Below are 16,421 nucleotides of genomic sequence, written 5' to 3'. Positions count from 1 at the left end.
AAAGGGAGGAGGGAGAGAAGGAAAAGAGAAAGAAACAGGTGGAATAGAATGATCGATACATATGAGCTTGTGTGCATGGGGGGAAGGGACTCAAATTTAAATATCCATCCATCCTCGTCTTAATTTATCTTTCACAAGCAGCAAGCGCACAGCCACGTGGAAAGCTCTCAGAGAATGCGCACATGGATGTGACACCAATTTACTAGCGTTTAAGTATTAGTGGGATCTCTGCGAAAGCCTGCCACTTCCATTCACACTGGATTAAGTTCATGATGTCAGTGGGACTCTTCCAATTCGGGCACGGCTCCCCCTGGAATCAACAGATTTTTACCTCGCTATTTATAGCACTTGCAGAAAATAAATTATACATGATGCCTATCCTACTGGGAGAGAAACTGCACATTAATGCATTATTTCTCTTTGCATTTTCATCAGCCCTGAAACAGGGCAGCTAACAGGACCATTAGGATGCAAAATTCCCTCCCTCTAAGGAATTTAGTGAATTATCCACCTCACACGGGGAATCATGAGCAGGTAACAGGGATTTCTGAGGTGGATAAAAATAGACTTGAGGCGGAGGGTTCGGGAAGGACTGTGATTAACCTAGAGAGCTGAACACAGTCCAGGGTACTGTGAGGTGCTAACTACACCCCTATGCCAGGAACAGAGTGGTAACAGAACTTCCTCTCCCTGGGAAGAAGAGTGTCTACCTCCCCTCCTCCACCTCAAGAACTTACTCTTTTCCTGAAAATCTGAGCCACGAAGGAAATAATACACTAAGAAGTTGTGCTCCTTGGTGAGGGTGCGGTCATTCCCATGACCTAGGAATGGGCTTTTCCTCTTCCTCGCACATTTCCTCTAATAAAGCCCCAGACGATGAGGCTTTATCTGAGCAGGAGATAGGAGCCCCAAACTCACAATCTATTGACCTATGTTCTTACGAGGCAGGGACTCTACTTGGGGACAGGTTATAACTTGGCTGTGCCTTTTTTCATGATGGAAGACCCTGGGAGCAAGAGCCCATTTGTCCACGATTCTTTTTTGGTGTTGTTGTTAATCCTCACCCAGAGATATTCTTTCCATTGATTTTTTAGAGAGTGGAAGGAGGAAGGGAAGTGGGGAGGAGAGAGAAACATTGACTGGTTGCCTCCCACACCCTCCCAAACCCTGCCAGGCATTGAACCTGCAACCCAGGTACATGCCCTTGACTAGGAATCAAACCCGTGACTCTTTGGTGCATGGAGCCGATGCTCTAACCACTGAGAAACACCAGCCAGGGCCATTTGTCCACGATTCTTAAAGGGATAAAACAATGACAAAGATAGAATCCTCATCTTCCTGTGACCAGGGAGGTGTGATGACTTTCTTGATTTTAATAGTAAGCTGTTTAGTGAAGATATATGTAAGAGAGAGAATGCCCTAAAACAGCCGTGGGCAAACTACGGCCCACGGGCTGGATCCGGCCCGTTTGAAATGAATAAAACTAAAAAAAAAAAAAAGACCGTACCCTTTTATGTAATGATGTTTACTTTGAATTTATATTAGTTCACACAAACACTCCATCCATGCTTTTGTTCCGGCCCTCCGGTCCAGTTTAAGAACCCATTGTGGCTCTAGAGTCAAAAAGTTTGCCCATCCCTGCCCTAAAATGTGTTAGGGACTCACACTGATTCTGGGTTTATGACAGATTTCAGGACCTGGCCACCTTGGTTCCAAGCCCCCTCCATTCCCATGACAATTCTCAGAGCTTGGGTGGTTTTCATAACCATCCACGGGACTCTACGCTCAGAAGTAAGGTTGTCTCACATAAATTATTCCCAAGTCCCCCAGTCCCTCTATGGCCCGTGTCATTTCTCTCAGAGTTTGGCAAACTTTTCATGCACTATGGCCAGGTATGACTAGAACAATGAAAAAGCTGCTACCTTCACCTGGGGTTAGAGAACTCTCCAGAAAAGCTGGGGAAGAGGTAGAAACAGCCCCAACGAGCTTTGGTTTAGCATTTCATACCCAATGGCCTTGTATGCCACCTTTCAGTGCAAATGTCATTGACTCGACCTCTGATTTTTGCACTGCTCCACAATACAGCGAATAACTTGCACGCGGCCTCGCTGGCTAAAGGGCACCTGCCAATTACACAGCTGAATAAGCCCCTGTTCGGTGATGAAAGACAAGGTCATTTCCATAAGAGTCAGGTTTCCTCTCAGAAAAGAACAGGACTCATAGGGGCCCTTATTTACAAAGACATCTGGAAATAATGTTTACTTTGCGAGTGTTTGTTTATTTGGAGGACTGGCCTACATGGAATATTTTGTTCTTTTGTCTTTTGAGTTTCTGTAACTATGTTCTGAGTTCTCATTCCTGCTGTTCCTACTGACATGCCTTGAAGCCCTGTAGATACCAAATCTCAGCCTGTTTACGTTTCTAAGTCTGATAAAGCAGGTTTCATACTGTGGATTGATCTTCTCTCCTTTAAAATCTGGTATTAGCCCTGGCTGGTGCTGCTAAGTGGTTAGAGCATCAGCCCACACACCTAAGGGTTCAGGGTTCAATTCCCAGTCAAGGATATGTACCTGGGTTGCAGGGTTGTGGGTTTGCTCCCTGCACCCTGGTTGCATGCGGGAGGCAACTGGTTGCATGCGGGAGGCAACCAGTTGATGTGTCTCTGTCACGTCTCTCTCCCTCTCTCTCTCTCTTTCTTTCTCCCCCTCCCACTGCCTTCCTCCACTCTCTCTGAAAAGCTATGGAAAAAGTATCCCCTGGTGAGGATTAAAAATCTGGTGCCAGAAGTTGTGGCAACTCCATCTAAGCCTTTCATATGGAGACACTCACCGGCTCTCTACAAGATGTGCAGAGTTGAGGCAGTTAGTATTTTAATTTTATCTTTATAGCCTAAAAATGTATAAACTGGAACCTGAGGGGGGTCCTGGAAAACAAAATCAAACTTTACATTTTCCCCTCAAAGTGAGTTTCTCCTTTTGACAATTAACTCCTAACTTATATTTCTACTTTGCCATTGGTTATAATTTACCTAGTTATCTCTTTTTAGATGTGACTACAAATGCAATTTATAGATTTTAAAGTCTCATATTTACTACTTAAATTTTCAACAAAATTCATGTAATTCAATCAAGAGAACAGACGTTTAGGCCTCTCTGCACTGGCTCTCTAAGGAAACCCAAACTGACCTGAAAATGTTTTTATGCCAAACTCACCAGTTTATATTTGACTTTAAAAAAAAAAATCTTTAGAGAAATTTAAATTTTGTAAAGAATCAAGATTAAAGCCAGTGCAGTTAACAAAAATCTAAACTGTTGAGATATTTTCCTTTCCACATCAAAGCATACCTTTTGGACCTTAACTTTCGCCTAAAATAACTTAGAAAGTTTTTGCACCCACTTTTCTCCAGTCCCTGTTGACAAGCTAAAGGGAAAACACAGGGATTGTTCTAATTACCCACCTTGGTGACAGGGGTTCTGCATACCTGTAGTTGTGCATTCGTAGTCAAAGCTGGTCACATCATTTAGCTTCTTCTCCTGATATTCCGGGGGACCGATACACAGCACGTCCGACACGGTGGAGTTTGTCATCTTCAACCACAGATACAGCCACTTGGCTTTGCAGTCGCATTCAAATTTATTGCCCCTTAAATCTCTTTAAAAAAAAAAAAAAAGCACAGGAACAGAGAAACTGACATGCCTCAAATGTTTGGACACTGATATGAGACTCCAGAATTATTAATATCTCGATATATTTAATACCCCAAAAATGCAATTTAAAATTTTTCTTATATCTAATACATCCTATTTCTTGTTCTTATCACTGACTTTATTTAATAGTCTTCAGTGCCTATGGTTTTAACTGGATGGCCTACAGCAAACTTTCAGAGCTAACATACCACCATCTCTCTTGAAACTGTTGCCATGCCATGCTGGACACGGGAGCGATGACACAGGTTCACACCAACACAAACAGGACATTCCAGGAAACCAGTTTTCACAAACACAATTGAAACACTAAGATCTTGTTTAACTATGTCCAGTGAAAAGTGACAAACACTAGAAGGTAAATCAGATGGATACGCTATCTCAGGGAAGGAGCCTAATGCTACTAAGGATATTCTAAAATGGCACAATCCAACCCCATACAGACTCCATGCTGTTTCCCAGTGGGCACGGCTGTCATAGGTTTTTGAGCTACAATGTAAGAGAAATGCAGCAAAGGGGGACAGAGAGTTTAATGGCATGATTTACTGGGGCACAAGCACAAGTGGACACAAACTTGATTTTCATTACTTACAGTTCAATCAGAGAGTCTAAATCACTGAAGACATCTCTTGGGAGTGCTTTTATGTGGTTATTGGCCAAAGAGCTAGAACCAGAAAGTAACATTTTAATGTGGTTATTATCTTCATGCCCTGTTACTCTGAAGTTCCTTAAATAAAGTCATGATTTCAAACAGAGCTCTAATCCTCTTCAGCACAACATGGTTCCAATTTCTGGCTTTGGTCATCGGTACTGAGATAAAGAACTGAGCTCAGTTACACAAAAATAATATAAATGCTGGGGTACAATATAAATCTTTTGTTTTTAAAACCAGCATTTATTAAGCTCTTGATATACATTGGTTAGACCTCAGGTAGCACTCATGTTTTCAGAATAAAAGCCACAGTCCCTTTGATGTCATGCAAGACCCTCCATTGTCTAGTTTACCTCCATTCCTACCTACTGATGGGACATCTTAACTACCAAGATCCAGCTGCACCGGGCTCTTTGTTATTTCTCAAACAGGAGAAACACAGCCCCAGCTCAAGGCCTGAACTTGCTGTCCATCTGCCTAGAATGCTCTTTCCCCAGATACCCCACAGCTCACTCCATCACCTTCTTACATCTGTCCGCAGCTATCACCACCTTCCCTGACCTCTACACATCTCCCTCCCCTGCTATGTTCCTCATTGCACGACTGTTACTTGACATACTATATATTTTATTTATCTACTTGTTTATTGACCATGTATTCATCCTAGACGTAAGCAACATGAGGAAAGATTTGTCTGTCCACATCTGTATCCTCAGCTCATAGAACATTGCCTGGCATATAGTAGGTACCAGTAAAACTTTGTTGAATGAATTATGCACTAAAATGACAATGATTTTTTTTTAAAAAGTGTGTACATTCATATACCAAGAAGTTCCCTAGGGTCCATTTAAGTGAATTCTATCACTTGTCACTCTAAGAAAGGACTCAGTAAATATGCTTTTACCTAAAGACCCTCAGCTCTAACCCTGACAATAATATTAATCTCAACAAACCCCATTTAGGGAATGAATGATGGTGATCGATTTTGTTTTCTCATTAACAAAGGTTGACCAGAAACCATTCTGCATTTTTGCTGTTAGTTTTTAAGAACTTTCTAGAACATCTTAGCGCCCCCCTCCCCCTCTTCCAAAAAAAAGACTCTGAATCAGCACCATCAACTCTTTCTCGGATGATTCGGGATTCTGCAGTGCCCTGTCACCATCTGCTAAAGATGAATGTCATGGGGCTGGGCTGCTGATGTTGAAAGATGCTGGGTGTTGAAACGATGTACATCGAGTCTGTGATTTCCCTCAGGCATTGTGCTCTAATATGACTCAGCCAAGAAACTGATGGCTATATTTTTTTTCTTTACATGAGTACAAATAGCAAAACTATAAATGAGAAACATGTAGGCAATTCATGACCAAATATATATATGTGTATATGTTTATATATGAAATATGTATATGAAACATATATGAAATTAGTCTTCTGTAGCATCATAATGACCCATCCCAGAAAAAGGAATTAAAGAAATGAGTGTTCCTCCTTAGACTCAACTGTAATTGAAAGTTTTGAGTCCATTTTTTTAAATGTTCCACATTTTCTTTTTCTTTTTTTTTTAAATATATTTTTATTTATTTCAGAGAGGAAGGGAGAGGGAGAGAGAGATAGAAACATCAATGATGAGAAAGAATCATTGATCGGCTGCCTCCTGCATGCCCCCTACTGGGGATGGAGCCCGCAAACCGGGCATATGCCCTTGACTGGAATCGAACCCAGGACCCTTCAGTCTTCAGGCTGTCACTCTATCCACTGAGCCAAACTGGCTAGTGCCTTTGAGCCCATTTTTAACCAACCATTCCAGCTTCAAGATACTAACAGAATATGGGGAGACCCCTTTCCATCTAGGTAACCACAAATGAATTAAAATACTATTTCTTGTATTTGTTTAACCTTTATTTTCTAAATGATTTATCTGCACATTTTTAAAGATGTTGGAAAATAGACTGAATATGTAATCAGACTGAACAGCTTTCTGACATTAGAAAAGAACATGTTTATTTTGATTTTTTTCTGGTTGATGGTCACTTTACCTGAAAAATAAAGTAAAAACTTTTTTAGCTAATTAAAGGGAAATTTTTCAGCTAAATTTCTTTTTTGCTACTTGAACTGTATTGTATTAAAGTGATAAGAATATATGGGATATTCGAGGCCAAAAAAGCAGACTGTTCAGCAACCGTTCCAAGCGATCAATTTGGATTTCAGAAGCTGAATTATTTAGATGGACCATCCACCCCACTCACACTCAGTGTATAACATCTCACTTTCCACTTCATTTTATCTACAAATTCATGGCACTTACTTCATTTCTAAAACTACTTAACAGCAACCTGTCCCTTGGGCTTTACGGACTGCTGGAAACAACTGTCCTAGATTTTACTTACAGATTGGCACCGCTCCGTCAGGGCCCTGAAACCTGACCCGTGTTTCTTTACATGAAAATGTGACCCTGCAGGTGTTGGAAAAGTTCATAAAGGATAAAAATCAGACACTTAAACAAGCAAATTCCAGGCAGTGATTAACTTCATCATGGGAGTGAACTTTAGAGAGCTGACATGTGATCTTGGCTCAGAGTTTAAAAAAAAAAAAAAAAGTGGGGAAATGGAAGGACCAGTTCATTCTTAAACAATGTACTAAATCAGTGATGGCGAGCCTTTTGAGCTCGACGTGTCAGCATTTTGAAAAACCCTAACTTAACTCTGGTGCCGTGTCACATATAGAAATTTTTTGATATTTACAACCATAGTAAAACAAAGACTTATATTTTTGATATTTATTTTATATATTTAAATGCCATTTAACAAAGAAAAATCAACCAAAAAAATGAGTTCGCGTGTCACCTCTGACACGTGTGTCATAGGTTCGCCATCACTGTACTAAATGCTGTAATGACTACATGCATCTCCAGCCCAGAGGAGTCCACCTGACTTGCCCAGGAGTAGAGTACTCATGGAAAATCCAGCTCAGTAAGGAACGCACAGGTCAACCAGTGAATCTGAAAGGATGTCCTGCTGGCTTAGCCCTGTGCTAGATGCTGGACGAAGAACATAGCTAATGCAAGATCCTCACGGGCCCTCCCCTCAAGGAGCTCTCACTGCCAGTGTGCCCGAGTCTACGGTAAGGTGCTGGGTGTGTGGAGCCATTAGGGAGGCTACAGGAGGAGTGAAGGGGAGACCCACATGGCTCCATGTGGGAGATAGAACTTAATCTAGACTTTGAAGAACAAGCAGATCCCAGGAGATCGTGGGCAGAAGAAAGAGCACCCAGGGCCAGAGAAAGGATGTGAAGGAAAGCCCAGGAATGGGATGAGTTGGGTATGCATGGGAGCCCCCTGAGAGCCCAGTGTTCTGAGGACATTTAGGGAAATGAGGTTGAAGAGCTGGGGATAGAGGGGGCCTGGTTGGCTTGACTGTCGGGTGGCAATACATGCCATAATGGGTATATTAGTGCATCCGATGCACTCTGGACCCAAGCAGGGGAATCCTTTGTTCTCTCTGCATTTCACACAGAGAAGGAGGTGCCTCGTACACATATGTACATCTTATATACACATATGGTCGTGTGTGCAGATGCACAAGCATGCACACACAAACACAGTTATGTAGACACATGTAGAGAAGTCCATACACCCATGGGCACACGTGTAAAAGCTATGCAAATATACATGTATAGTACCTGCACGTTCTCACCTATTTCCAGACCAAGAACCATAAACAACAGGTCAAATGAAAGTTGACATCGGGGTTAACTCAGTCTCATGGGCTTTGCTTTAGGTTCACAATCTGCCCAGAGTCTTTGCTCAAAACAAAGCCCCTCATTCCTGACTTCTGGGGACTGGTTTATCTGGCCACAGCTGTTTCTCTCCAGATGCCCACAGCTGTCTACTTAGCAGACTCTGTCTGGCCACCCAAACTGCCAAGGCTGCTCAGCATTCCAGGGAGAAAACTGAGACTTCTTAACGATTGGAGGAAGGGAACGAGGTTGTTGGTGATGATGATGATGACAATGATATCAATGCTGATCATATCTGGAGCATTTACTTGGGTGATTGGCTGATGCTTTGCAAGCAAGCATTAACCACCATGTGCGACAGTCCTCTGGGGTCAGTGTCGTCATCCCCATATTAAGGATGAGGAAACAGGCTCAAAAAGGCTAAACAATAATAACAAATGATGGCCTTGAGATTGAACCCAAGTCTATGTGACTCTAAGCCCATTGTCTTAGCCTCTCCAGGAATGTAGGGATTGGGCATGTAGGTTGAATTTGCTGGGGAAAGAAATCAAAATGTTTACAGGAAGAAAAGTAAACCTGGAGCAATTATGCCAACAGGGGTCGGATGCTCTCCAGGATGACTGTGCTGATCCGGATGTTTGGACCTCCCACTCTGCTCCCTCATCTCCTGACTCTGTTAGCTTGAACTCAGGCAGAGCTTCGGCTTGGTAGGATTCCAGAACCAAGTGCTCCCTGAGCCCGGGGACAGACACTTTTGCCTACATGAGGGTTTGATGTAAACTCTTTAGATGCTGTATCAGGCAGGGTGATATACTCCAAGGATATCACCACTCCTGCCCAACACCCCAGTGAAAGCCTCCCATTTTCTCACTTCTCTTTGTACCACACATGAGCAGACTTTAGAGACGAGACATGGTATCTTACTCAAACACAAAATATCCATCACACAAATGGGGCCCAGTTCCTGGCTCATAAATGGCTCCTACCAAGACAATGGCTATCTTTACATTTTCATAAACGCAGTCCCTATTTTTTCCACTTTTCTACATTTGTTAAGTGTGTGCACTTGCTTCATTCTGATATGTCAATTCAAATCAATTTGTTTAATTTTTTTCCTCCAGAAAGCTATTAAAAATCCCAGAGAGCTTAGCTTAAGCTGCCGATTAATCCAACATAAAAGAAAAAGCTATTTGCATTCAAATTTGAGGAACCGCAAAAAATGTCTCTATTCCACTTTGTCCTAATTCTGACCCTGCATTCAACCTTCTTCTTTGAGTCTATAAGTGTCAGTTCCTAAATCTGTAAAATGGGGACTCACAGATTATCTTGAAAAATAAAGAGAAAAAGGCTCACTAAGCACACAGCCCTGTGCCTGGCACAGAGTAGGTGCACAATACACATCAGTTTCCTCCCCATCTCCTCCGTCACTCACATACGTGTAGGCCCCTGGAAGCAGAGTGCTCCCTACTTGACATGCAGTCATGTGGTCCATGATGACAATCCAGAATGATGGAAAAGATAATCAAGACAAGTGTGTCTTTATAATCGTGGGCTGATGATCGGTCCATAATATAGAAACCTCTAGGGCAACCTGGAAATTAGTTTCATTCAGACGATGTTACAATATGGACAAAACAGTCAAGAAAAAGAGAGGCACCAGGAAGTGAATCTTACTTTGCACCTTAAAAGATTGACAACACTTTTCACAGGACTTACAGGTGAGTCAGGTCACGGAGGCCACGGAAGGCATTTCTTGAAATCGTTTCTATTTTGTTCCCTTCGATGAACCTAAGGAGAACAGCAGTATAAGCAAACGGAACTTTCCCAGCTTAACAGCTCTAGGAAATGATATTGGCATGCGTTTGAAATAAAATCTAAAACATGGACACAAGTGTTTGCTCTGCACTCTCTCCAGAAGCAGCACAAACGTCTTCAAATTCAGAGTTGGCAACATCCATAGAAACATGTTTGGGAGAAAAAGAAGAAAGCACTAGACCAAGGCAAGAATGTTCAAATCTCTGCAGGCCTGGAATGTTCCCAGACATCAACCCTTCTTACATTTCACAGCCTGGCTACTCATACATTTGTTAACATCTTTGTCCCTTGAGGGAAGCCCATTGTTTCACATCTCCTTATTAAAGTTCTTGCTGAGGGAGAGTTCCATTAAACTTGGCTTCTGGCAAACTCTTGAGTTCATCGTGTCCTACACGGTCTAATCTCAGAACAAATCGGTGACGAGGCAGGGTCCTCTCAAGATCTCGAAGGCACAGGGAAGTGGGAAGTATAATGACAATGAATGTGGGCCAAACTTCTTTCTCTGCGCTGAAACGTCCCAGGGCTTGAGCTAAAATCCTGCATTAATAATAACTCTGGCCATGCTGTAAAGTCTTGGTGAGAAATATATGCACTACAACTATGCCCTGAGGCCATAGAGACCTACAGCTTAGTTTAAAGCAGGGGTGGGGAGCGTCATGTAAGGCCCTCGAAATTATGTGGTCTGGTCCTGCCAAGGCATTAGGGGTGAGTTAATTCAATGTTTGACCAAATATAACAGGCTAATTTTTAAGTTGATAATTTTGTGAGAACCTTGAATAATGTTATTAAGTTCCAAATGTCCCTTGGCAGAAAAAAAAGGTTTCCCCACCCCTGGTTTAAGGCATCACATTTCATCAAATGGAAGAGGGTCTTTGATGAGATGGTCCAAGGGAGAGGCTTTGTACACGATGCCAGTAGTTAATGAAATAGTTCTTGCACTGAGAACTTCCCCATCCCTGCTTTTTAAAGATCAGGGGTCTATTCCATGACAGACTTCAGTATAAACTAAGCTGACCTCCTCCTCAATCACCTTGACACTAAGATGAACTGCTCATAAGAGAAAACTGGTAGCTCCACATTCACTCCCTGCATGGCCTGTTCACATGCTCTGTCTGAGAGAACCCAGCTGGCCTCAGCGCTGCAGTCCTACCTGTCTCCATGTTAAGCATGCTAGCACAATGCCCTGAGAACACACGTAGTATGTGCATCTGGAGAAACAACTCCAGAAACATCCTTCCTGAGGCCATACCATCAGCAGAGAGCTTCCTTGGACCAAGGATGTGTTCGGAATTCAAACATCTACCTGCTCACCTCAGATAAGAAAGCAGAGACAAGTCTTTAAAAACCCCTCTGAATGCCAAGTAAGGAAATCCCATCTGATAACGGGATTAATGTTATTACAAAGTTACACAAGACAAGGATGAAAGAATTGAAGTGGAAAAAAAGACATCAGAGTGGGGGAAAGGCAGAAATCAGAGAGAGGGCAAAGCTCATTGCTGGGGGGGAAACTGCACCTCTGAAAAGGGAAAAATAATCGTTCTTGAAAGCAGAAAAAAAGGAAATTAGACCCTTGTCAGCAGCTCCCAGGGGATACTGCAAACAGGACATAGGCCAGCTGAATTAAAGACATGACATTGTATTCCCATACAGGGAGACTTTATTTAAAACTAAGTAACCCTCAGAATCCTTTCTGGCTGATCAGCAAATCCATGCCTCGTTATGAGAGGTAAAAATATCCAACGCAATTTCCAATTGTGCTTGGTACGTGGCGAATTAAATGTCAGCAGAGAATGAATGGATATCTTTCCTTCTTTGTTTCCTTTCCCCTCTTTGCCCTCAGCCTCCTCCTGTCCCGGCATGTTTATACACAAGTGAACTGTAAAAGGTCAGCGCTGGAAAGGGAGTGGGGTTTTCTCCGTTTTCTCCACCCCCAAGTTCTGTAAGAGATGCTATTCAGCTTGGAAAGCAATACAGCAATTGTACTGATGGACCAAATGCTCGGCAAACAGACAAAGCACAGCACTTACAGGTATTCAAGATGAAAGAGTCCAGCAAAAGCATCATCACGAATGACGGTAAATGAGTTAGAATTCAGCAATCTGAAAAGAAAGGACAGGTTTCAATGCAGAGATGTAAACCTGGAGTCCCACACTGAGCATTTGTTTCTTTCCTATGTCCTGACCCATGAGAAATATGGGTTCTTCTCAACCTAAGACTGGCCCATTAGATGCACAACCCAACTCTCACATGCTGATAGAAAACAGCAAGTGGATTCTCTTTGGCCAGATTTTCTAGTCACCCCCATTACTCTACCTTTTCTCCCCTGTGAGTCTCAGGGGAGACTCTGAGAGCTGTTATTTCAAAGCATTCTAAAGCCAGCACAACTAAATAGCCAATGAATGCTCAATTATACACTAGCAATCATGGAAGTAGAGATCTAAAAGGAGCTAATCCAACTCCATTTTTAGAGAAATCTGAGCCCAGAGAAGTTAAGAGATTTCACCAACATAACACAGCTGAGAGAGACCTAAATAAATAAATAAATAGGTAATAAATAAATAAATACATAAATAGAAACCTTTCTACTATATTATACATTCCCATGAGAAATAAAAAAAAAAAGTTTAGGAAATCTTCAGAATACTCTTTAGCACCAATAGTTTTTTTATGAGTCACACCTAAGTCTCCTTGGTAAAAGTTTATATGGAATAGATAGTTACCACTTAAGTCTATTGGGTAAAGTACCTAAAACTGTTTTTTTATTTATGGAAAGTATATTTTAATAGAACTAGAGTTATTAAGACATTTCAGAATTTAATGTTATAAGTAGGTACATAACATTTCAGGAACAAAAAGATCAACAATCAGTCTACTTAGGATGAGTAGTGATCCATATTTCATTTCTTTATGTTTTTCTGTAGTATATTGCTTTTGATTCACCTCAAACTTATGAACCCAATACATACACAGAAAGTGTGCTATGTACTCATGACTTTGCCTGTCAATGATTTGCTTTTGAAAGTTGCTTTCTGGACATTTCTTTTCATTAGCAAACATGAACTGACCTGGACAACAGGGCAGGATATTGGCACTTGCCAAGAGGGGCTGAGATGTAGAACAGTTATGAGTGTGGGTTAGAATCCTGTGATTTTGAGCAAGTTACTTAACTTCTCTGGGCCTCAATTTTCTCATCTGTCAAATGGGGAAATGAAGATTCCCTCCTTGTCAGGATAACAGGATGATTAAATAAAATTTTGCATATAAATGCATAGTATGCTTCCCAACAGTTTATGTACTCAGTCAACTAGAAACACTGCTATTTCCAGAGTAACACTGAGAGTTTAAACTGTAGGTTTTCTCTTAAAGTGAGAGAAACAGTTCATTTAGGTGAAGCTATAGTCAAAATTCCATGGACTCACATTCCTAGTTGCCAGATGTGGGGGCTGGGATCTACAATCAAATCCTTGTGCCAGAAGAAGGAAAGGACAGGAGCTAAGAGCCTTCAGCCCCAGCTTGGTGGGGACACCACAGCCCATGTTACCACTAAGAACCAGCCGTGATCTACTCATGAGCTTGAGCATCTTAGGAAGAACTGATATCAAAGATGCAGAGATCGCTCCTCCCAGGACCACACCTCAGGGGACCCCCATTTTCAGGGAGAACTTGCCATACTCACAGCAGCTGCAAGGAAGGCAGGTGGGAAAACATTCGGTCCTTGATCTCGGAGAACGTCCCATTTACCAGGCTCCTGCAGGCAAGCGAGGAACAAAACAAGGCCTGGGTGGTTTGAGAAGTTCTGGGCAGGATGGGCAGTCAGCCTTACCCTCCACCTGTACTGTGAATGCCTCCGCTCAGGAATGAATCTTAAAACAGCTGGCCCGGGGCTTCTCGGGGTAGGAACAAGGCAGTCAAGTTCATGTCCCAAGGAACTGGATCAATATGAAAACCAGTCGGAACAACAGAAACCTTTACCATCAGGCTAGCTCCTTCCACAGACGTTATCTCAGCCAGTGTAAATCAATCCCCCTGCTTCCTTTTCCTCTACTACAGGAGGCCCTGGCTGCAAATGGATAATTACTTCACCTCTGCCCATGATTCTGTTTGTGTAGACACAGCGTTAATGTTGGCCCACGAAACTCCAGAGTGGCATTAAGCATTCCCCTTGGGAGCCCAGCTCTGAAAGACACTCGGAGCACTTCTGATTAAATGCACCGTGAAAGCCTTGGGGGGAAACTCTGAGACACCTGAACTTGGATGTGCAGTGGGAGGCAATGCCATCTGCCAGGTTTAACGGTCTATGGGGGGACAAGAGGCTTGGCTCTATTATTGCCACCAGCACCCCCACCCCCCACCCCATCCTTTCTGGCCACAGCAGGACCTCAACACATGATTTCAGAATGACTTCAGTTGGCATGCAGAGAGAGTAAGCAGCTGCTGGTGTAAAGGATTTAACAAGGGGAATTCTAATTTCTGGGATCCTCCATGTCACCCGATTTAGCAAGATGAAGAACCAAAAAGGCCCTCGTTGCCTGCCAGCCAGGCTCCTAACTTTCTAGAAATGCAAACAGGAAGCCCTTCACTCCCGGGTCCAGGCCTCTGTGCCTTGCCCAGGGCAGTGTAGTGCAGGAGGAAGTGCCCTGAGCATAGCAGCTCCACCTGGGAATCCCTGCCTCTGCGTGGAGTGGGCATCCCCAGCACCTTGGCCTGGGCAGGGCGTTGTGTCAGCAGGAAACATTTCCCAGCAGGAAAGATAGAGCCCGAGCCCCTTCACAGCCATTAGGAGAGCTGGGCGTTCTCTGGAGAGGCCATGTGCCCGCAGGTTGAAAGCATCTCTTAGGAGGTGGGTAAATGAGGTGGAGCCTTTTCCCATCAGCTCCTCCATCATTGAAAAAGCAATGTAATATGTGGTGCGGAGAGGGGGCGAGAAGCCGGTGTGGCTTGGGCAGGAAGTCAGGCTGACTTCCAGCACCTGACCACGAGGCTGGGTGCCCCACCTGCCCCAAGGCTCTCCCAGCTCTGTGTCCCCTCTTCCAGGCCCCATGGGGCGCCCCCGCCCCCCTTCCAGAGGCTGTATGACTTGACTCAGTTCTTCCCATCCTGAGCTGTGCAGAGGTGTTGGGATGAGGCCGCGGTGTAAACCGCAGCCCAGACTTGAGGTGGGACAGTGAGGCCTCACCCTTCCTGGGTACACTCACTCCAGTCACTCTCACTGCATATGCATGCCCACACACAACACTGCCCCCGCCCCCCAACGCACACATCCTCTCAAACTTTAGTGCATCTCTGAATCCCCTGGGGACGCCACATGCAGACCCCCCGGCCCCACTCCAGAGCCCCTGCTGCAATCCACGCGGGCCCCAGAATCTGCACTGGCACAAGCTCCTCCGGGGGGTGGGGGTGGAGGATCCCATGCAGGGGGCCCGCGGGCCACACTCGGAGAAGCACTTCTACAGGGACTTGTCCGGGTTCCCAGACTCTGCGACTCGGTCCCCTCCATCCTCCCCAGGGCCCGAGACTCCACCCACAGCGCGCCCCCACCCAAACACCGAGAAGCCTGCTAAGGAGTGGGGTCAGGGCGCGCCGTCCCGACTCCCTGGGCTAGAGGGGTCCCACTGACTCACAGGGAGCTGATGTCGCCCGGCACGACCCTGGGCACCCAGGAAGAGCCCACGCAGATGATGGACTCCTTGGTGCAGCTGCAAGTGGTGGGGCAGCGCGCCAGCCGCCTCACCTGCGCGCTCGGCGGGACTAGGCACGCGGCGCTCAGCAGCAGCAGCAGCAGCAGCTGCAGCCCGGGCGCCCCGCCGCCGCCCCTCCGCAGCGCCATGCCGGGTCCCCGGCCCCCGCCCCGGCCCCGATCCCCGCCGCCGCGCCGCGCGCTCGGACCCGGCGCCTCTGCAGACCCGGGCGCCGCTCGCTGCTCCGCCGCCGCCGCCGCTGCTGGCGAGGACGAGGGCGCCGCGGGTGTGGGAGGCCGAGCCGCAGCCGAGCAGCATGCTGGCCGCCACCCCCACTCGGCGCCCCCCCACCCGAGCCCGGGCTGCTGGGCGGCCGCCGCTGCGCCCGCCGCACTCGCGCCCGCCTGACATCAGCACTCGCGCCCGCAGCCCGCTCTGGCCAATGAAGACTGCGGGGCGGGCGCCCGCCCCAAGGGAGAGGGGGCCGCGCCCCGCCCCCGCCGCGCCCCGGGCCACCACCCCTCCGGACCCTCCCGCACCTCCCGGGAGCTTCGGGAAGAGGAAAAAGTTGGGTAACCTTAGGGGAGGGGCCGGACTTGGACGGAGACTCCCCTGGGGCCCGCGGAGCGGTGTGAACCGGGTGCCCGCAGTCCCTCCATCAACTCTTTTTGCTTTTTGCCGGGCCAAACCTGACCAGGCGAGGCGGGGGGGGGGGGGGGGGGGGGGGCGGGGGGGGGGGGCCGGGAACTGGCTTGAAGACGGGGGAGGGAGCTTTCGTCCTGGGTGCTTTGAAGAGTGCAGAATGTTGAGCAGCGTTTAAAAAGAAGAAATGAAACG

At 45.5% G+C, this 16,421-nt stretch overlaps 1 protein-coding gene across 2 annotated transcripts in view; it reads right to left on the bottom strand.

Annotated features, from left to right (window-relative positions):
* Window positions 1-15,733, bottom strand: part of LGI2 (leucine rich repeat LGI family member 2) — a 39,939-nt gene extending 24,206 nt beyond the window's left edge. For both annotated transcript variants that reach the window (XR_011468900.1, XM_070398544.1), the window contains exons 1-6: window positions 15,528-15,733; window positions 13,583-13,654; window positions 11,934-12,005; window positions 9,808-9,879; window positions 4,297-4,368; window positions 3,482-3,651 (exon numbers count right to left, since the gene is read on the bottom strand). Coding sequence is in view for 1 of the 2 variants with exons in the window: in XM_070398544.1 (XP_070254645.1) it covers window positions 3,482-3,651; window positions 4,297-4,368; window positions 9,808-9,879; window positions 11,934-12,005; window positions 13,583-13,654; window positions 15,528-15,733 (664 nt within the window). In the remaining variant the exon portion in view is untranslated. The remainder of the gene's footprint in view (window positions 1-3,481; window positions 3,652-4,296; window positions 4,369-9,807; window positions 9,880-11,933; window positions 12,006-13,582; window positions 13,655-15,527) is intronic.
* Window positions 15,734-16,421: the final 688 nt, after the last annotated feature.

This window comes from Myotis yumanensis, unplaced genomic scaffold (genome assembly GCF_028538775.1).
Source record: "Myotis yumanensis isolate MYYU_CA2020_CCGP unplaced genomic scaffold, mMyoYum1.0.hap1 SCAF_1, whole genome shotgun sequence".
In the NCBI taxonomy this organism is placed as follows: Eukaryota; Metazoa; Chordata; class Mammalia; order Chiroptera; family Vespertilionidae; genus Myotis; species Myotis yumanensis.
The sequence above is the reverse complement of the archived record's forward strand: the minus strand, read 5'-3'. Positions and strand labels throughout refer to the sequence as shown.